This window comes from Suncus etruscus, chromosome 1, assembly GCF_024139225.1.
Source record: "Suncus etruscus isolate mSunEtr1 chromosome 1, mSunEtr1.pri.cur, whole genome shotgun sequence".
In the NCBI taxonomy this organism is placed as follows: Eukaryota; Metazoa; Chordata; class Mammalia; order Eulipotyphla; family Soricidae; genus Suncus; species Suncus etruscus.
The window spans coordinates 114,615,804-114,638,593 of NC_064848.1; the positions used below are offsets into that span (position 1 = coordinate 114,615,804).

The 22,790-nt window shown below is 46.2% G+C and overlaps 1 protein-coding gene across 2 annotated transcripts in view; it reads right to left on the minus strand.

The window, feature by feature from the left end:
* Positions 1 to 20,803, minus strand: part of ATXN7L1 (ataxin 7 like 1) — a 280,604-nt gene extending 259,801 nt beyond the window's left edge. For both annotated transcript variants that reach the window (XM_049783154.1, XM_049783169.1), the window contains exons 1-2: positions 20,545 to 20,803; positions 19,823 to 19,891 (exon numbers count right to left, since the gene is read on the minus strand). In XM_049783154.1, coding sequence (XP_049639111.1) covers positions 19,823 to 19,891; positions 20,545 to 20,725 — 250 coding nt within the window. In that variant the 5' untranslated portion in view covers positions 20,726 to 20,803. The remainder of the gene's footprint in view (positions 1 to 19,822; positions 19,892 to 20,544) is intronic.
* Positions 20,804 to 22,790: the final 1,987 nt, after the last annotated feature.

The window sequence follows — 22,790 nt, forward strand, 5'->3', positions numbered from 1 at the left end:
GGTCTCAGGATCACCTGGGACTTATTAATGGCAAAATATTAGATCTGAGTCTGAGACTTCAGCTATAACTTCCAGTGTTGGGGGAAAAAGTATCTAGAAAAGCAGGGGAGAGTCAGTCCAAGCAATAGTAGAGCATATAGGACATATACCTTGCATGAGGCCGACCTGGGTTCAATCCTTGGCATCCCATATAGCACCCCAGCACCACCAGGAGTGATTCCTAAGTACAGAGCCAGGAATAACCTCTGCGCACTGTAAGGTGTGGCTCCCTCCCAAACTCAACCCCCCCCCCCCAAATAAAGAGAAAGGCAAGGGAAATAACACTAAAAGGAAGCAATCAGACAGATCAGACTGTGAAGCATTCAAATTTCTATGCATTCATACATCCTATACAAGCACATACACATGCACATGTATAGCCAATCATCCTCAGTGTAATGGACAGGTTCTTGGAAACTGTAATTTTAAATGAAAGGATGTTGAATAAAACCAAATTTACCAAAGGCTAATTGATAAATAAGAAGTTCCTACAGCGTAGTTCTTGTCACAAAGACATCATCAACCTTCTCAATAACTCCTCAGAACACTTCTAATGTTAAAGCCAATCATTTCTTTTCTTTTCTTTTCTTTTCTTTTCTTTTTTTTTTTTTTTTTGGTTTCTGGGCCACACCCGGCGGTGCTCAGGGGTTACTCCTGGCTGTCTGCTCAGAAATAGCTCCTGGCAGGCACGGGAGACCATATGGGACACCGGGATTTGAACCAACTACCTTTGGTCCTGGATCGGCTGCTTGCAAGGCAAACGCCGCTGTGCTATCTCTCCGGGCCCCCCAATCATTTCTTTTCATTCATTTTCCAACCCACTTATTCTTATTCAAGGTGGTGGTAGCAGGAGCTTCTCCTAGCAGCTTCTGTGCGGGTGGAAGCCAGCTCTGGTTAGGAAGTGCTTCCACACACACTCCCAGCCACTCACTTACACCAGGGCATTTAGATCCACCAATGAATGTAAGGTGTTCATCTCTGGGATGGGAGAGGAAAACCAGAGTACTCAGTAAAAAGGCCATGCAGACACAGAACAGAAGACTACACACTGTCAGCAGCCTGGCTAAGACTCAGGAATTTTTCTTTTTCTTTTTTGTTTTTTTTTTTTGGGGGGGGGGTGTGTCACACCTGGCAGTGCTCAAGGGCTACTCCTGGCTCTATGCTCAGAAATCGGAGGACCATATGGGATGCCGGGATTCGAACCACCATCCTTCTGCATAAAAGGCAAACACCTTACCTCCATGCTATCTCTCCGGCCCCCAGGATTTTTTCTTACTAACAATACAATGAAGTGACATTATGCCATAACATCTACATGCACATGTGTGCAAACACATACATGCAGGAAGGAGCACTGTTCTGAAAAACTGACAAAAGAGCAGCCAAAGAGATAGCTCATAAGACCGGAGTGCATATTTTGCACACAGAGGCTCCGGGTTTAATTTCTGGCCCTGGATAGTCCCCAAGTACCACTGTGAATGATCCCCAAGCATGGGGGATGGGCTAGATTCTAAGCACCATCAGGTGTGGGCTGTGGCCAATAAAAAAAACAAATATTTAAAAAAAAAAAGACATTCCAACCAAATGCAATATATAAACATGGATAGGATTTTTGTAAAGAAACAGCTTTTTTAGGGACTTTGAATAAGGAACAGACATTAGATGTCACTAAGAAACACGGCCTTTATCGTTAGGAGGTACAGGATTAACTATTTAGGGGTGAAGTGTCATGCTGTCTGTGACTTACTCCCAAAATGGTTGAGCAGAAACACACATACATATTTATATAAGATGAGGCTACGAGGACTTGAGCTGCTCAAGGTTACACAATCAAGATGTGACAAAGTGATAAATATTTACAGGTGAAGTGTCAAGATGTCTACAGCTTATTTTCAAATGGCAGAGAAATAGGTATCTTTATGAGGGAGCAAAAAGGATAAAGAGTAAGCTAATTTTTAAGTTGAAATAGTGCCCTTGGAACAGTGGGGAATTGCCACTGGCACTCTGAAGGTGGGTGCCAGGGATAGAACTGTTGTGTGCAAGGCAAGAGCCTGACCCACTGTACTGTACTATTGCTCCATATCTACTTCAACTTTTCATACCTATAAAATTTGTGATGTTAACAGTGAGAGGATAGACAAAATAAGTAAAAGTAAAAGGTGGGATGGGGGCTGGAGAGATAGCATGGAGGTAAGGTGTTTGCCTTGCATGCAGAAGGACCCGGCATTCCAGTCCCGGCATCCCCTATGGTTCCCCGAGCCTGCCAGGAGCAATTTCTTTTTTTCTTTTTCTTTTTTTTTTTTGGTTTTTGGGCCACACCCAGTGACTCTCAGGAGTTACTCCTGGCTATGTGCTCAGAAGGGGGATCAAACCGCGGTCCGTCCTAGGCTAGCGCTCACAAGGCAGACATCTTACCTCTAGCGCCACCACGCTGGCACCGACCAGGAGCGATTTCTGAGCCTAGAGCTAGAAGTAGCCCCTGAGCGCTGCTGGGTGTGACCCAAAAACAAACAACCAAAAAAGGTAAAAGGTGGGGGAGCATAGAGTCTGAACGAAGGATTTTAAGATGCTCCAAGGTATCATCTGCCACTGGCCACATTGAACTTCCTCTAGGTATGGGAGCCACACTGACTCCTGGGGCTACAGACCTATAAGAGCTGGATGCTTATGTATTGTGGTCCACACAGCCAACAAACACAAACATCAGGTACCTTCCAATGCTCAAAGTCTCAACAACTTTGAATATTAAAAATATTAAAAATTGTACATAATCTCCAGACTACTTATAACAAATGAAAGCAAGTGCTGGAGCAGTAAAACAGCAGATAGGGTCTTGCCTTATACATAGCCTACCTGGGTTCAATCCCTGGTAGCCTATATAGTCTCTAAGCCCCACCAGGAGTGATCCCTAAGTGCAGAGCCAGGAGTAAGCCTTGAGTACCACAGCACTACCAGGTGTGTCCCAAAATAAATAAAGAAAATATAGATTCAGAGTTGTTTACTAGGTATAATTTCAGTGTTATATGATGAAGAGTTCTAGAGATGGACTTATATAAAACACGGTAACTATACTTAACATTAGTGAGCTGTATCATTAAAAATAACGAAGTGATATCACAGTGGGTAGGGCATTTGCCTAGCAATGTGACCAACCCAGGTTCAATACCCAGCAACCCACATGTTTCCACAAGCCTGCCAGAGTGCAAAACCAGAAATAACCCCTGAACCTTGTCGAGGCTCAAAAACCAAATAGAACAAGTAGAGTGCTTGCCTTGCACACAGCTAAACAAGATTTGATCCTATTTATGTTCCTCTGAACACAACTAAAAGTGATCCCTGAGCAAATGCCCTGGTACCATTAAATGCCCTGGTACAAAAGTAGCAATTTCTTTTTTTTTTTTTTTTTTTTTTTTTTTTGGTTTTTGGGTCACACCCGGCAGCACTCAGGAGTTACTCTTGACTCTATGCTCAGAAATCGCCCCTGGCAGGCACGGGGGACCCTATGGGATGCCGGGATTCAAACCACCGTTCTTCTGCATGAAAGGCAAATGCCTTACCTCCATGCTATCTCTCCGGCCCCAAAAGTAGCGATTTCTTGAGCAAACTGTAACAGCCTGTTATATACTGAGTTGGTAAAAACTCAGAAAAGGAAAAGGTGAGGTCTGTCCCTCAGGGACACACACTCCCTTTGGGAGTAAAATGCAGTTTTGAAAACAAGGTCTTGGGAGAAACATGGAATGGCACGGGAGGCAATGGAATAACCAAGGGGAATAACCAAGATTTGGGGGCCAAGAGGCTTGTTGGATAAAGCCAGGAGTGTGGGATACAGAGGAATTAGCAGTACCATGTGAGGACTAGGAGAGCTCCCTCAGAGGGTAAGAAAGTGAACTGCACCCTGCAGAATGGGGGACATTTGCAAAGGTGACGACAAAACCCCAGCCAGGGGCAGAGGAGAAACATGGCTGTTCAAAGGTCCACAAGAGACTGAGGGCTTGGAACCAGCACCAAACACGAGATGAAAGATTTTCACTTTCAATTGTGAATTGGAGGAGGGGGTAATCCTGAAGTGATACACATGAAAGATGGAAACCGGGAGACCTATGAGACATCTCTGATACACATGAGAGCCGATTGAGACAGGCTGGCCAGCCTGGGGTGCTGCTGGGAGAGTGCAGAGAGACTTGCTCTGGAGCAGAGATACAGACAGACAGACAGACAGACAGAGAAGGTGGAGGGGAAGGGTTTTTCTAAACATAGTAGATAAGGGACAGTACCAAGAAGTGTCACTGCTGGCAAGGATCTAGGGGAGTCACCACCCTGGGTGGAAAGCTGTGTACTAGATGGAAAAGAGGCTGGCCGGAGACAGGGGCCAGAACTGCCAACAGAACACAGCACAGAGTCAGCCCAGAGGACAAAGCAAGGGCTCTGGAGGAGAGTGGGGAGCAGCAGACAGGACACCCGTAGCTGGCAGAAGAGGCGTGGATGCAGCAGCACTGGTGAAGATAGTTTTCAGGGTGTCTGGCGAAGTTTCTCATTTCAGCAATCTTTCAATAATTTCCTTTGGAAAGCAAACAATCCCTTCTTTCATTCAAAGCTAGGAAAGGATCTGCTGGGTTTGGTCTACCTCTTTATGGCTGTCTTTTTTATTTTAGGACTACAACTGTGGTACCCAAGGTTCACTCTTAGTTCTGTGTGCAGGGATCACTTCTGGTGGTGCTCAGGGAACACACCTGTGTCAGCAAGGTCCCACGGTACTATTGCTAGGGACCTTTATATTTTTTTCTGCCACTGAGGGTTTTTTGAGAGTGGCAGGAAGATCTAAGTTGCAGATTCTCTTGGTTTCATCCTGCTTCTGCCAAAGATGGAAGGAAGGAGACCAGTGGCGAGGGACTGGCTCCAGGGCATAAAAGCCTCATGTCTGATGACAGCTAACAGGCTGTCAAGGGCTGCTTAGTCAAACAGAGCCAGCCTTGTCCAAAAGTGGCCTTTCTCATTTCCCCCTTATTTCCTTCTATGACATGGGAGAGAAAGGTTCTTGACCCTTAGTAGTAAAATCCAACCTCTGACCAGCACAGCAAAGGACCTGGATTTACACTGAAAATTGAACTGAGGAAAGATGAGAAGAGGGGACAATGCCACAGAGGAATTCAGAGAGGGAGAGAGAAAGAGAGGAGGGCAGAAGGAGAGGAGAGGAGAGAAGAGAATAGTGGAAGGAGAGGAGAAGAGGAGGGAAGGAGGAGGGAGAAGAGAGGGGAGGGTGAACATGAAGGGGTGAGGAAAAGAGAGAGAGGGGAGAGAGGAGAGGGAAGAAGATGGAGAGAAAGGGAGAGTGAGAGAGGAGAAAGGGAGGGAGAGAGGGAGGGAAGGTGAGAGGAAGAAAGGGAAAGGAGAGAGGAATTTTCAGGGACCAGCTAGGCCATCATGTATGAAATATTACTGCCTTGGATAATAAAGATCAGAGGGAAAAAAACTAACATCAGGAAACAAACATTCCCACACTGCATTCCTAGAGGTATTCATCCTGTCACTCTGTGCCTTTCTCAGCCTCTCCTGCCAAAGACTCTTCTTTGTCAATGCCCCTCAGAGCCAGTGACAACTAGGGCATCACTGTGTTACAGAAGGCAAAGGTCTTTCACACCCACTTAGCAGGCACATTGCCCATCAAAAGGCCACCTCAGTCATGGCAGGATGGAAAGCTGTCTTGTCCATCCACTGAAGCACTTCACAGAAACACTAACAGGGCCAAGAGGGAAATTCAAAAGCAGCCTCTGAGAGAGGGAAAGAGAGCACAATAGAGCATGTGAGCAGGACAGAGAGGAGGAGAGTGAAGAGGAGGAGGAGGAGGGAGGGAGAGAAAGAATCAATGAGAGAAAAGGAAAGGAGAGAGAGGCTTGTGTGTGTGTGTGTGTGTGTGTGTGAGAGAGAGAGAGAGAGAAAGAGAGAGAGAGAGAGAGAGAAATCACTGTAGATAGATGCTCCAGGAGTTGCCTGGCAACCATCTTTGCTAACACCTCCCAAAAAGGAACCATTTGAATCAGCTCCTGTGATTTCCCTGAGGTCAGGACTCTGTCCACAGAGGCCAGAAAGCGAGATTTGGCAACAAGAAAGCTTTTCTCTGAGGGGAGACTTGGGCTTGATCAGCAGGCCACTATTCCCCGCACTGACAGGGAAGAAAATTTGCACCATTCTGCTCACAGAACATGCTCTCCAGAGCTGGGCTGACTCAAAGGTGCTGGAACACAGAAGTGACCACCCAGGGACAGTATTTCAAGAGCCCTGACCCACACTGGCTGAACCTATGTTAGCAAGTCCTGATCTGCATGTTCTGGGGGTGTGGCTTGCTCCCTTTTCACCCCAGCCTTGATATTTGGGCAATAAGACCTAGCGCTTCTGAGCAGGGCCTCTCTATGATTGAAATCTCAGCAATCCTACTTACAAACTGAGCCTCTTTGGGCAAATCTCTCCACCCCTCTGAGCCTCAGCTTTTTGAACTCAAAAATGGGTGGCGATCGAGTTGCTTCGGAGGGTGCACAGGAGAACTAAGTGAGGAATTAATTGCACAGTTGGTTCTATACCTGACACCTGGTCAGTGCCAGTGAGTAGCGCTGGGATTGGTACTGTAATTTGGTGTCAGTGCTGAGGGGTTCTGGGGACCACTTCTGCTGATATTTAGCCAACAGGGTTGGTTAATTCAAAATGAGGGACTAAGATCAATACCACCTCATCCGTGTTCTGAGACCTCCAAGACTGTATCCATCAGTGATTAGAGAGCTGTGTGGTGAGGGATGAAAACTCAGGTCCTGTAAGGTACCTATAAGATAATGCACTCCTGACCCTGAGTTATCTCCTTAGCCTTAAGATACAATCACAGAAGCAAGGGCTGGAGAGATAGGATGGGGCAGTGCACTTATTTGCTTTACATGCTGCCAACCCTGGTTCCATCCCTGGTACTACCTACGGTCCCTCAAGCACCACCGGAGTGATCCCTAAGCACAAATCCAGGAGTATGCCCAGCACACAGTGTGGCTCAAAACTCAAACAATGAAATCATGAAAGCAATTCCCTAGAGCCCCTCCAAAATGGACTGAAGGAATCCAGACAATTGCAGATGATCCTGGTGTCTGAAATTATCAGGTTGATTCTCTTAAGACAATTCACAGCTTTTCTCTAAGTGCTGGAAGATCTCAGTTCTTATGATTCCTTCTGTCTGTAACTGGAGTGCTGAGCACAAGCAAGATCAGACTTTGGTTTTGTTTGGGAGGGGGTCACACCTGGCTCAAGGAACCATAATAAAATGCTGGGGATCAAAACTGTGTAGGCAAGCACCCCATTGTACTATCTCTCCAGCCTGTAAGACACCCACTCTGGAAAACAGGTAACACAGGGACATCAGCACCATTTTTGTTTGTTTGTTTGTTTGTTTTGGTGTTTGGACCACACCTGGTGACGCTCAGAGGTTACTTCTGGCTATACACTCAGAAATCGCTCCTGACGTGGGGGACCATATGGGACGCCAGTAATTGAACCCAGCTCTGTCCTGGGTCAGCTGCATGTAAGGCAAATGTCCTACTGCTGCGCTATTGCTCTGGCCTCGATCACAATTATTTTCACTCCCAGCATCCTTCATGAAAATGGGGTAGGGCCAGAGAAATACTACAGCAGACAAGGTGCTTGTCTTGCATGTGGTTGACCAGGTTTGATCCCTTGGATCCCATATGGTCTTCTGAGCACTGCCAGGATGACCCCTGAGCACAGAGCCAGCATAAACCTTGAACACTGTTAAGTACTGTTTAAAAACAAACAAAAAAAGAACAGAAAACAAATGGAGACCAAGGAAACCTTGCAAACCTCAGTTCCCACTCCTGGCTCAGTGAGGATGTCATCTGTCCATCCTTATCAGTGGATCCCCTGATACAGCAAAGAGCAGATCCAAGGACTGGTCAAAGTAATGATGAACACGAGAAGGCTCATCCCACTAAGCATGCCAGAGAGCAGCTTGATGACTGGCACCATGACCCTGAGAGCTATTATTCTTTTTGCTCTAAAAAGGTGGAGATGGAGACTCTGAAGTTATCTGGAAGGTGGCAAGGCAAGATTCAGAGAATGCACCATGCAACTTCCAAACTGGCAAAGACAATGTATTTCTTTGTGAGTGGCAAAATATAAGATTTCACATTTGGGCTACGTTTACAGTCTGTGGTGCTACAGTCTGTGGTACATTTCCACTATCATGCAACTACTATTGCTGTGCACCTGCAGAATCTTTTCCTCTTTCATAAAGGAACTCTGTCTCCATTAAACACCAACTCCACATTTTCCTTTCTAGATCCCTTGGCAAGAACCATGCCACTCTTTGTGGATTTTCACTACTCCAGAAATCTCATAGATTCATATGGCATTTGCCCTTTGGTGGCCAATATACTCCTCTAAAGCCCCTGCATCAGAGAGGACAAAATGGGGAACCTGTCCCAGTCATTCCCCATCACTGGCTTTTGTGATCTTCCTTCTTAACCCCATTACTTCATGACCTGTGGGTATCCTGGGGCAGGTCCACACATGTCTCCTTTCCTTCCCTGAATGGTTAAAGGGTTAATCCCCACCCCTGATGCTCCAAGAACCCCAAATGGCTTTACTGAGCTGGTTTGCAGAGAATGACTTTTAAGTTCAAAGAGCCTTTTACAAAGTCACTTTCCTCTTCCCCACCCTGTTGAACTCACCCTCTGTCAGAGAGAGCTTTTATTTATTTTTTTTTCTCAAAATACCTGATCCCTTTAAACTAGAAAAGCGCAGGGCTTAAGGCACTTGCCTTACCTGTGCTCGACTTAGGTTCAATCCCTGACATCCTATAAGGTGCTCTGAGTTCTAACAGAAGCGATCCTTGAGCACAGATCTAGAAATAAACCCTGAGCACTACCAGACTATATGGACTACCCAAAAAATAAATTGGGGCGTGGGAGTATACCTTGCCCTGAAAAATAATTTGTTAAAGAAAGATGGTGGAGGAGAGTGTTATAAAACCCCAAGTACAAGGATAAAATATTGAGATAAACCCAAAGTTTCCCTCAACCATGGAAACCCTACTCGATCTTCCTTGAAGTAACAGAGTGGGTGCAGAGTCCACAACACAAATGGTAGGGAGCTCCAGAAAGGACTTCCTGGGCTGCCATTATTGTTCTAGGGCCTCTGTAATCCATATCCACATCCACATAGTTCAAGTGACCTACCTAATTTCTATTACGAGAGGGAGTAGGAGTTACATCAGCCAAGTGGCATAAGTGGGGAGCCCAGTGTGGGCTGAACACCGCACCAAGAGTATAAAAAATGCTCCATTTCTACAGTTTAGAAAGGGCCTGCCTGCTAGTCAACCTGGTCCATCAGAACACATTCACTATTGTGCTTCCCATTAGACTCCTAGTGCACAGGATCCTCTGGTGGTTCTGTGAGACCACCTATGAGTAGAAGTACCTAAGAACTGACCCATAATGCTGCGGATGCTGTCGGGAGCTGGATGGATCAAGTCTGGAGACTCTGTTCCCTCTGGAGGCAGTGGGAAGCAGTTCAGTCAGTTGTGGGAGACACACCCAGCCAGCTCTCTTCATAGAGAGACCATAGAGGGGCCACGCCTAACTTATGTTCTCAGTAGCTTTCAGGGGTGCTTCTCTATGCATGGCTGTCAGGGGGAATAAAGGGAAGAATGAGTCAAGTAACCATCTTGGTCCTCTCAGTGCAACTGTGCAAATATCACTAAGACATTCTAGGTGCAAGGCAAAGCACCTTGAAACCCCCCCACACACACCATTTGGTTTTCCTCCAAGGAGAAGTGGGTGAGGATAAGCATGGGGACTCAGTATGTCTACCCCTAGGAACGCCATGAACAAAGCATGCCTGAGAGGCTCATCCACCAGCTATAAATGTGAACTAAACAGAAAGGAATCAGCCACATTTCTGAATCGACTCTGTGACCCAGAAGCTCAGGGACCAAGCCTCCCTGAAGTCCTCTATGAAGCCACAGACTACTTGACACAGAAGTCCCCAAGAATCAGACCTCCCTTCCCCTTCTTGGTCTCCGATCCTTATCGTGACAATCCTGAAACCAGCCACTTTGCTCTCCATCATCTGCATCCCCGGTTCAGACACCTCCCAGGGGTAATCAAACTACACAGAATGCTGGTTGGATCTGCAGCCTGATTTTAAATATAAACTGAAATGCTTAATGCCTCGCTGGGGTGCTCCTGACATCAGGGGCCACCCTGTAATAAACAGCATCATTACCTGGGCACTGGGGGTCACCTCCCACCCAGAGGAAGGCACACTTGGCCACTAGAGTCAGAGAACTGGTATTTCTGACCTTGTGGGTAGATGGGGCAGAAAGGCTGTCAGATATCCTACAGAGCAGAGGCCCCACTCTGCTGAGAAACTGCAGGTGCTTTGCCCTCTTCACTCTAACCAGAAACTTTTTAGTGTCTAGAAGTCTTTTGGTTTGCTTTTGTTTAGGGACCACACCCAGCAGTACTCAGGAGTTACTCCTGGCCTGTGTTCAGAAATCACTCCTGGTGAGCTTGGGAGGACTTTATGAGATACTGAGGATTGAACCCAGATAGGCTGTGTACAAGGCAAATGCCCCATCCACTGTCCTACCACTCTGGCCCCTAGTGCCTAGAAGATTCTCTATGTACATTCTCTCACTTTCTGGGTCATCACAAACATGTATCCTCAACTCCCTAGCCTCTGCTCTAGACCTAAATAAGAATAAATTCTATCCATCTGCAATATAAGCAATAATTGTTCATATCTTCTAGAGGTTAAAAAAATTCTCATTAAGCCTATGTAAAATTTTCCTCACAGATACCTTCACAGAGCCCCAACTAAGCAAAGCCCGTTTCCAACGCCTCCTGCAGCACCCATTTCCTTTTCAAAGCACTTTCACTGGTCCTATGATGGTGTACACTGCCCTGTGGCCAGGCTAGCCCCATGCTGTACACTAAGAGCACTTCCTTTTTCTCAAACACAAGCCAGAAGGCCAGCTAGGAGAAAAAAGACTAACAGAAGCACAACCCCTAGAGGGTGCGGTGGACATCCAACACAGGCTCCAAAAGAGAACAAGGCAGTAACTCAGCAATGGAGATGAGTGCTGTCTCTCAAGAATGACATTGCAAGTCCTATAGTTCTGATGCTGTTATACTGCAGATAGGGAAGGCAAGAAGACTATATATGTGTCTACCTGAATATGTTTCTGAGGGCACACAAAGTACACAGAATATGGGAATAGGATAAGGAGGAAGACTTTCTTTCTTTTTTTTGTTTTTGTTTTTTGGGTCACTCCTGGCTTTACACTCAGAAATCACTCCTGGCAGGCTCAGGAGGACCATATGGGATGCCGGGATTCGAACCACCGACCTTCTGCATGAAAGGCAAACACATTACCTCCATGCTATCTCTCCAGCCCTGGGAGGGAGACTTTCACTGTCTACCTTTTGAATTGTTGTTTTGGGGTCACACTAATTAGAAATTAGGGCTTATTCCTAAGCTCTGTACCAAGGGGTTAATCTTGGTGAGCTTGCGGGACAATATGAGGTATTCCAAGGATTGAGCCTGGTACATGCACCTGCTGTACTATTGCTCGAACTCATTTGTCTGGTGGTTTGTTTTGATTTTGAGCTACACCATTGATGTTCAGGCCTTCCTTCTGGTGAATGCTCAAGATGAGTAGAGGAACCAAAGCCAGTGTCAGGAATCAAACTCTGACCAGCTGTGTGTAAGGCAAGTGTCTACTTTCTCTCTGCTCCCTCACTGGACTTTAAAAAACACTCATTTAAATATGGTGTGGTAAGATTGTGTTGGCAAAGGTGTGTGTGTGTATGTGTGAGGAGAGAGTGTGTGTGTATAAAGTCCTCCTCTCACTGAAATACATATTCTCCCAGAAGACACAAGATAAGGACTTTCCCTAGTATAGCTGCCCGGAAAGTATTCCACATCCAGTGTTTCCAGGTATGACCACATTGCCTTACTTCCTACTTAGCTGGAACCAGAGACAGTTTCTCTACCAGGAAATATTCATGTATAGAAACATTTTCAAAATATTGTATTTTCAAAATTAAGTGGTTTTGAAACATTGCCTCCCTCAGTTTTCTGCCTGGGTTACAGTGACGCTCCTTGTCCAGGAAGTCATTGCTCCTGAATGAGACCAGCTTCCTCATGTTCTCAGCCATTACAACTCCTCTCCTCCCTCTTCATCTCGTCTCCCAAGCACCTTTAGGCCACTCTGTCTTGTCCTTTCACCCCAAACACTGGGCAAGAGAAGAGAGACGATAATGAAATGCCAACATGGACAAATGTTGCTTGTGAGCCAAAGAGGAGGAAGAGAAACTTAATGGAGAAAGAAGTTGAAATTAATGGTGAAAATGAAGTTTATCTGTGTAATCTGTGGACTCAGTGCCTTCCCTTCTCCCATTAGCATAGATAACAGAGCTGTCTATATAATGATGAAGGGAACCCTTCTGCAGCTTCCCATAAATCTCTACCACTTGTCGCTGACTTCCCCAGTGGGGACTCTGAGAACATTTCATTCTCGCATCAGCTGCTCTCTTTCCCTCCAATTTGCCACCATTAAACCTAAACTTCATAACTCTTAACTCTGCACCCAACACATTTCCATGCCCCCTGCTTCCTTTTCTGGACTAGTGCAATTCTACCAGCATCTGAGAACAGCAAACTCTTACAGTCACCGCAAGATCTGACCAGCCAACCAAACTATTCTTAAATTGGAAGCATTCCATCACTTTACCTACATCAAATCAAACATCTGGGAACATTAAAAAACAGACATAAATGCCTGAAATAACCATGGTTGCTTCCAAAAGACCCAAACAAGGATTGATTGAGGTCTTTCTTTTCTGAGAGAGCAGGTAAAACCACTTACCAATCATTTAAAAATTATTTTTAGACCTCCCAGGTCCCAGAAAGAACTCATAAATGCATCTTAGTTACATGCCTGAAACTGCCTAGGTTTTATTTTCCAACAAAGTGTACTGATGACCAAACATTAACTAAATGCCACTAAAAATGATGGTATCATAGGCACTGGTTTTCTAAAATCATTAGTGTTTTAAAAATATGATAAAAGGATTCACTTTTAAAATGAAATTTTTGATATACTCTATCTTAGAAACAGTCCATCTTTTTCTTTTTGGTCTCTCTCTCTCTCTCTCTCTCTCTCTCTCTCTCTCTCTTTCTCTCTCTCTCTCTCTTTATTTTTTTGGCCGGGGTGGGGACATATCTGATGGTGCTCAGAGGTTAATCCTGGCTCTGTGCTCAGGAATCACTTCTAGAGGGTTTGGGGAACCATATGGGATCTTGGAGATCAGACCTGGGTCAGCTGCATGCAAACACCCTACTTGTGCTATTGCTCCAGCCTCAGAGTTTATCTTTTCTATACATACCTGATTAACCCCAAATCTGGTTTTATGATTAAATAAAGTTTTCTAGTGCTTGCTTCATTAATAAATAATAATGATCACAACATCTTAAAAGAACAAAATCAGCTATTCATTTTAAACTTATTGTATGCTAGCTAAGGCTTTTGGAATTATCTCAATTAATTCTCATGACAACCTGTTATTAATTCCATTTTTTATAAGTAAGGACAACTTACGAGTCCTATAACCCTTTTCCATATTTATGAACTTTTTTTTTTTTTTGGTTTTTGGTCACACCCAGCAGCACTCAGGGGTTATTCCTGGCTCTATGCTCAGAAATCGCTCCTGGCAGGCTCAGGGGACCATATGGGATACTGGGATTCGAACCACTGTCCTTCTGCATGCAAGACAAATGCCCTACCTCCATGCTATCTCTCTGGCCCTGAATTAACTTCTAAAAAAAAAGTTTAGTCGAGGCCATCAAAAAGAGGAACATCTTTCAAAATCAGATTTCCTCAAATTAGTATGAAAAACAGTCTTCAGATACATCTAGGAGTCTAGAGAGAAAAATTATTTTCAAAGGTTGGCCCAATGACAAGTTTAGCTTGTATTTTTGATTATCAGTGCATTTCACAACTCAGCTTTGGCTAATAAGTTTTCCAAGTGCTCCTTCTCCGTGGAGTTCTGAACCCAGACCCTCAGTTTTCTTAAAGCACCAATATCATTTGCAAACTATAGCAGAATGTGCTTGTGTATGAGATGTAGTGATTTTTGCCATAGAGGTTATAAAATGAGAAAATAAAAAAAGCTAGTACATAGTAGTTTAAGTAGTTTTTAAAATGAGTACTTGGTTTTCTTTTCTTTTTTTTTTTTTTTTTTTTTTTTTGTGGTTTTTGGGTCACACCCAGCAGTGCTCAGGGGTTACTCCTGGCTCCATGCTCAGAAATTGCTCCTGGCAGGCATGGGGAACCATATGGGACACTGGGATTCGAACCGATGACCTTCTGCATGAAAGGCAAATGCCTTACCTCCATGCTATCTCTCCGGCCCCTGTTTTCTTTTCTTTTCTTTTTTTTTTTTAACATTTCTTTACAGCCTGTCTGGGGCTGGGAGATTGAACAGCAATTAGGGTACATGCCTAGTAGACACCCAACCCAAACTGGTACCTCATACTACATGGTTTGCTCAAGCACCTTAATTTATTACAAGGCCCTAGCACTGCTAGGGCAGTCCAGTTAACCCTGACACCACAGAATCCAACCAAAATCACATACACAGGCCATTGTATTAAATCAGCAGCCCACTTGTCTGAGAATCACTGGTGAGGGCCCAGCCTTCTGAGCATTACCTGGGAGGACTAAATAAATAAAAACCCAGCCTATCTGGGATGGAGAAACAGCTCAGTGGCAGAGCATTTGGCTTTCATGGGCGAGGTCCTAAGTTTGATGCCCAGCACTGTAATAGCAAATCTAGTCTGTCAGGAATATGCACACACATACACTAGAGTAACTTAGGTTCAGCAGTCTCAAAGAAACCTTTGGGAATGTTAAATCCCATTCCTTTACTTAACAAGTAAGAGAATATGCCCAGAGAAGGAAACAGTATTCCCAGTGTCATAATGGGAATGTATGGGGCTGGCCCAAAGCCCTCTCCTCCACCCATGGCTCTGGCCCTGTATAGAGTAAGAGACACAACTCTGTAAGATCTCATCCAAGCAGTGTGTTAGCAGGCCCTTCCGAGCCTAGATGATTTTACAAGGTTCAAAAGTATTTTTCAAATTCTTGATTTGTAATCTGGTGCTTTTTCCCTCCTTTTAAATTAGGATGTGTTGGAATAGGGGCATACCTAGTAGGGCACTGAATCCAGGGCCTTATACTTTTAAGGTATGTGCTGTACCACTTGAGATAGATTTTAGCTAGCTTTGAATGAAGCAATAATATCAAAGACTTTCTGGGTCTGGAGAGATGGCACAGCATTAGGGCATTTGCCTTGCATGTGGCTGACCTGGGACAGATGCAGGCTTGATTACTGGCATCCCATATGGTCCCCCAAGCCTGCCAGGAGCCATTTCTGAGTGAAGAGCCAAGAGTAACTCTGAGCATCACCGGGGTGTGGCCCAAAAACAAAAAAAACAAAGATTTTCTGATAGAGACCTTGCAGGGGTCCTCAAACTTTTTAAACAGGGGGCCAGTTCACTGTCCCTCAGACCATTGGAGGGTCTGACTATAGTAAAAACAAAACTTATGAATGAATCCTTATGCACATTGCATATATCTTATTTTGCAATGAAAAAACAAAACAGATACAAATACAATATGTGGCCCGCAGGCCATAGTTTGAGGACCACTGCCTTACAGCATTCCATTAATATTGTTGACAAATACAGGTGGAGAATGAAAATAAAACAGGTGAAAAGAATGAGATGAAGAAACTATACTATAATAGTTGGTTTATGGGGCCTGAGAGATAGCATGGAGGTAAAGTATTTGCCTTGCATGCGGAAGGACGGTGGTTCAAATCCTGGCATCCTATATGGTCCCCGAGCCCACCAGGAACGATTTCTGAGAGTAGAGCTAGGAGGAACCACTGAGCGCTGCTGGGTATGACCAAAAAAACAAAAACAAAAACAAACAAACAAAAAATAGTTGGTGTATTCAAAAAGTCTTCCATGTCTTCTTAGTTACAGTTATGTAACAGTTTTAGCCAAATGGAAGCTGGAGGGAAAAGAATCCTTTCCCAGTCTATCTGCCCTCGCTGAGCTTAGTCTATAGAAAAATATTCAATTATGGGGCCGGAGCGGTGGCGCTAGCCATAAGGCGTCTGCCTTGTGAATGCTAGCCTACAACGTATTGCAGTTCAATCCCTGCATCCCATATGGTCCCCCAAGCCAAGAGTGATTTCTGAGTGCACAGCCAGGAGTAACCCCTGAGCGTCACTGTGGTGGCCAAAAAAAAAAATTCAATCACAAAAATGCATAGCAGAATTATTCACTTTAGTCAAAAGGTACAAACAACTACATGGCCATCAACAGATTGGAGGACAAACAAAACAGGATGTATACATACATGGAATATTATTTAGCCATAAAAAATAACCAAGTTCCGAGAGATACAATGACTGAATGAATAAACAAATCAGGAAAACAATATGCAAAATTAAATAAGCAACATATAAAGGGTCAAATTGCTATAATGTTATTTAGAAGAAGCAACTTAAAAAGGACAGGAAAACAGAAGTTATCAGAAGTGAAAGGAGGAAAAAATGAAGAATGACTACAGAACATGCACAGTTTTTGTTTGGAAGGATAAAACAAGTTTGGAAAGTCTATCATGGGGATGACTGTCCAGTATTACTAATGTCCTTAGGACTGCTAAATTTTACTGTTTAAATGTACTAAAATAGTACATTTTATATAACACTTATCGCCATTAAAAAAAGGAAGTCACATAAAATGATAGGTCAGTCTATCATTTCTCAGTTAGAATTCAAAAACTTTTTATTCACTCATTGCTATGAAAGCCAATTTCACCTTATGCCTTGTTTAATACCAATAAACCATATGCAACTCTGTAGTATCAGTCAATGGCACATTCTCACTTAGGAGACTTTGTAACCTGCAGTGACTCTATCACAAATACACATCCTCACAACACCTTCTGTAGGTGGACTCCAACAAGAAGGCTGTGATGAGACTTAGGAGACTTAAAATGCTGGAGATCCTTGTAACGTAACACTCTAACCCAGAACCTTTAAACTGTTTATTACCGGGGAATATACATTTAGTATACATAAGACTATCTACAAAGAAAATGTTGTGCAAATACCAGGAAGATTTTCAAGAGTTGTTAATCCAATTCTGCTTCACCAGATCCATGAACAAAGAGATTTCAGCCCATACATGGCTATTTTTTGTGAACTCAGCAATTGCATGTACACTGAACAGTGGGTGTCCTTAATACAAATGCATATAATTAAGAGCTAAATCTTTGTACCTTCATAGGACAAAGGATGTAATAAGCAAGATATATACTTGTAACTTCTGAGGAAAAGAGGGCCTTTCATTTTTCCTTAAAGAAACTATTTCACATTAAGCATAGAGAATCTGAGGACAAGAATATTTAAATAAAAGAAAGAACAAGAATATAAATTTTGGGGCCGGAGAGATAGCATGGAGGTAAGGCGTTTGCCTTTCATGCAGGAGGTCATCGGTTCGAATCCCGGCGCCCCATATGGTCCCCTGTGCCTGCCAGGAGCAATTTCTGAGCCTGGAGCCAGGAATAACCCCTGAGCACTGCCAGGTGTGACCCAAAAACCAAAAAAAAAAAAAAAAAAAAGAATATAAATTTTGCGTGGTATAGTCATAATTAGCCTAAGGCCTGAGAGGTGCCAATGTCATATACTATAATATTGGCATGTGCTATATGGCATATATTCATGACTTTTATTCAACTCAAACTTAAAGGTTTTCACAAACTCATCTTCCTTTTTCAAAGAAGTGAAATGTGGAATGAAAAAATGAAAAGTGGAAACTTTTTAACTGTTAGTGATCTTATAATCAAGTCCCATACGCTCTTAAAAGATCTCAAGAATCAGTGAAGAAAAACAATCTCGGAGCTGAAGAAGCAATAGCATAGTCGGTAGGGTATTAGCCTTGCATTCGGCTGACCTGGGTTCTATCCCTGCGTCCCATATGGTCCCCTGAGTCTGCCAGGAGTAATTTCCAAGTGCAGAGCCAGGAGTAACTCTGCGCACCCCCAGGTGTGACCCAAAACCAAAAAAAAAAGCAATCTCTAGTGATACATTGGACATGACATGTAGCTCTCATAAGCTGCTACTTTATAAGAAAGCCTTTTGATATCATTCCCTTATGCATCTTAAAGACACATTTTTTTTCTTTTTTTCTGGGCTCTGACTTATTTGTTTACTTTTGGATTTGGGCCACACCCAGCAGTGATCAGGGCTTACTCCTGGCATTGCACTCAGGAATCACTCCTAGTAAGCTTGGAAGACCATATGGGGTGCTGGGGGAACTGAACACGGGTCAGCCACATGCAAGGCAAGCTCCCTGTCCCAAGCAAACATTTTTAGAATAAGGTTTCATTCCCAATCACAGCGCTTAATTAGTAGCAACACTATCTAGAGAACTGTCCTTGACTATGTATCTATTTAAACCTCCATGTTACTTTTCCTAATGCACCAATTTTCTTTTCACTAAAGGATCAGGCAAAAAAATCAGGCGCAGAAAATCAACAGTGTTGAGTGTCAATTCACAAAATGAAGTCCATCACTCCAAGTGAATTTCAGCTGCCTTCCTTGATGATATATGGTATAGGAGGGGGACATTCTAGGGATGCAATGTCCTTTCCTCCATTCATTTTGGATGAGCAATGCTCCTCGGGCCTATTTAAGGCTCAACTCTTTCAAACTCTTCTACCAGCCTGTTTCTTCCTCCCACCCCAATTTCAGTAGACATGCTCGCAAGATACCAGTGAGTAAATTACAATTCAAAGGAACCCTTCCATTTGTTTAGCAGAAAGCTGACTCTGGAATTGCCCCATCTGAAGCCCATAGGCCAGAGTTACATATGGCAGGCTTGCAAATGAGAACAGGATATGACTTATTTACGACATCCATGTGTGTTCGATGCCCAATTCCAGCAAACTGTGGCTTCACTGGCCCGCCTTAGTCTGTCTGGGGCGACTTCTCTACTCACTGTGTCCCATTCATTCAGGCACTGAATTTTCATGCCCAGGAAACAGGGAAGGGCCCACTGACTGGAGGGAGGGAGGAGATGCTGTGAGAGAGTGTACACTCTCTGATGCCCTAGACCCCAATCACCATATAAAATTCTGATCAAGTGCCCAGTGGGCCGAATGTGACTTTCTGCCAAGGTTTTTCCAGGTACAATGGTTTTCGGGAGAGTAGAGAAGTAGCTGTTGGAATGACTGGCCAGGTGTGGTTCATTCAACTGTTGAGTTTTTCCTCAAAAGGGAGGTGCTGGGAGATTTGTGAAGGCAGCCCCAATCTTAGAGACTTTCATCCTCCCCCACCCCCATCATTTGATAATGATGCTCCAAAGACCAATGGCAGATAGGCATCCACATGCGAGCTCCAGTTGAAGTGCAGCAAAACTTCTGCCTTCACCCTTCTCACCCCTTGCTCCCCACCCCAACCACCCCACCCCCAAATCTCCTAGTTGGGTTTAGACTTTGAAAGAAGTTAACGTAAAAGAGTAGTCACCTGGGCATGCTGGATTTTGGACAAGCCTTAGTCACCCTGTACCCAGCAGAACAATTCACATCAGATTCGAAATCCTATGAAGATTCTGCCACACATGCTAACACTAAAATGCCAGTTGCTCCACTTACCTTCTTTATTAAGCCTCATAACCTCCCTGCTTTTTCCACCCTCTTTTCCAGCCTCTTCTAAATCTACATCTGCAGATGAAAAAGAAAAGGAGAAAAGAAAATGAGAAAATAAAAAGAGAGAGAAAAAACGGGGAGGGGGGATTGAACCAAAGTCAAGGGGGGAGGGAGAGTTTTATTTGCAAACAGATCGATATAAATTCTGTCTATGAGAATCTTTCCCCCAAAATTGACAATGCAACATTTTCCTCCCAAGTCTGGGTTTCCATCCATCTACCTGGCCCAGATAGGTAAAGAAAAAAAAAAAAACCTAACTATGCAAGCAAGCAAGCAACAGAGTATAGCCTTTAAAACCCAATCACGGTGGGGCTGGGAAAGCCCACCCCGCAGGCAGGCAGGCAGGCAGGCGGGCGGGCGGGCGGGCGGGCATGCAGGCAGGCAGGCTTGCTTCCATGGGGGAGCCGGGCGCAGGCAGGCAGGCAGGCAGGCAGACAGACAGACGGACGGACAGACAGACAGACGGACAGCGCTGGCAGCCGGGCCTCGGTGCACTGATGGTCTGTGTCTGGGTGTATTTATTTCGAGAGGCAGAAGCATGGAGGACGCCGGGGGCCACTCTCTCCCGCACACACACACTTTTTCCTCCCAGTGGCTCTAGGTGAATGGAAAGGTTACAGGAGGGAGACTCAAAGGCAGAGGAGGAGGCGGCGGAAGGGGTTTCTTACTGTCCGAGCCGTGCAATTTGGCGGCGTCGATCCAGGAGGACCAGGGTTTGCCCAGAAACGCCTCCGGACTGGGCACTTTGCGATCCAGTGTCGCCATTGCTCTTCCTTCTTGTTGCTTTTTCCCTGTTCCTTCGGCAGCAGCAGCCGAGAGACACGGGATTCGAGAACGCTCCGACGTCATCTTCGGAACGTTCCGACATTGAGTGTTCTGAAAGGGGGAGGGCGGCCGGCCGGGCGGAGGGAGCGAGCGAGCGAGCGAGCGAGGGCGGAGGACTGGGAGGAGAGAAGCGAGCGCGGAGGCGGGGCCGGCGCTCGGGCTGGGCGCCGGAGCCGGGCGCCGGGAGCCGGCGGTCGGGGTGGGCGCGCTGCGTGCCGCGGCCGCTAGGGGCAGCAGAGAGGCACCCCTCCCTCCCTCCCTCCCTCCCTCCCTCCCGGGAGCCGCCGCCGCCGCCGCCTGCGAGCATCCTCCGCCCGCCGGCCGGGGAGGGGCCGCGCGTGCCGCGCACGGCTCCTGGGCTGCAGCGCGCAACTGGCGCCCAGACGCGGCGCAGAAGGCGCCCGGTCGCCGCGCGCTGCCGCTCCGGGCTGACCTTGCAAGAAGCCGGAGAACCCGGAGGGAGGCGGAAAGGGGGGTTTTGCCGCCGACCAGAAAGTTTTGCTCCAGAGCCTTGCCCCGCGAGTTCCTCCCTCGGCGCCTCTCCTGCACCCCGGCGACGATGCTGCCCTGGGCTTAAGATGCTGCAAAGCCGGGGAGAGCGGCCCCCGCCTGCCTCTCCGGACGTCTGTTCCGCGCACGCCGGGAGACAACCCCCAGCGACCACCGTCTCCACTTGTCTCTTGCCCGGCGGGCCGAGCTTCTTGGATCTTGGGGCGATGCTTGCGGATGTTTTACAGGGGGACTAAGCCAGTGGGGGGAAATGGAAGCAGGTGAGTTTTTCTTGGGGTGGGGGCAGAGGAGTTGCTGGAATCCCTCTCGGGCCACGCGGGCCATTGATTGCCAACTGGAAACTCCGCGGAGGCTCCCCCGTGTCCCCGCATGTGTTCTCTCTCCGTGCGGCGCTGCGCGTCTGTCTCCGGCCCTCGCGAGACGCCTGCCCCCGCAGGACTCGACCCCGGGGTCGCGAGCGAGGGAGAAAGAAGAACGTCGCCCGCGCCCCGTGGAAATCGCATCTCCAAAGCCGGTCCCGGCGCTGCTCGCACCGCGGAGACTCGGGGTGCACGGATGAGCGGGTGGATGCCAGCTGCGATCAGAATTCCGTTCCCGGGAGCTTTGGCTTCGGGCTTCACTGCTCTTGCAGCTAGAGAGAGGAAGCGTGTCGGCGCCAGCGACCTGTCTGTCTGTCTGTCTGTCTGTCTGTCTGTCTGTCGGTCGGTCGGTCTGTCTGTGTCTCTCAATCCCCGTTACTCCTAGTTACCTAAACTATAAGGACCCCCATCACCCCACCCGATCACTGTCTCCCAGTGTCTTTCCTTTCTTGCCACTCTGGTTTCTGCCCCGTAGCCCAAGCGTCGCCTTTTGAAGTCGCTCAGTAACGACTTGGGTCCCAGCCTTCACCTAGTAAACCAGAACGCTGCATCCATCCTGTGTCTCCCAGGCACTTAGGGGTAAGTGAGGCAGGAGGCGCTCAGGACTTGGACGGATCTTCCGTTGTGAATTTTGTGTGCAGGGAGTTTCTGTTGGTTGGTTGCTTGGTCGGTCAAATCTAAGTGAATTTCATTTTCTTCTTTGGAAGGGTTCCTCCCTGGGAATCACTAAGTGACTTAAGGTGTCTCTGGGCAGAACATTCTCATTTTAAGGATGGCTGGTCCTCACAAATATTGATCGCTTACTTACTGCCCAGTATGAAATGCTTCACACTGCTCCTGTTAGATCTGCCTTTCTCCCACCCATCTTTTCATCAAATAATGCTTATCCTGGACTAGTTACCCCCTGGCCAAGGAAGACAGACGCCGCCGCCCAGAACTGCTTTTCTGGAGATGCAGCATCCCGCGAGGCTCCGAGCAAGAAAGGGGGTGTGGAACTAACTCATCGACTGTCTTGGAAAAGCAGAGGCGCGCACTGCTTCTGAGCTGCTGAGCGGCGCGGGCTGTCAGAGCACGGGGAGTTTTTGCGAAGTTCTTTTTCCCCACAGGAAGGCTGAAATCGAGTTGGCTGTGACTGTCGCAGAGAAGACGGGCTTTGCTCTGCAGGAAATCGGGAAGGATTGAAAATGTCAGAGCCAAGTGTTCTTGCTAGGGGCCGGGGA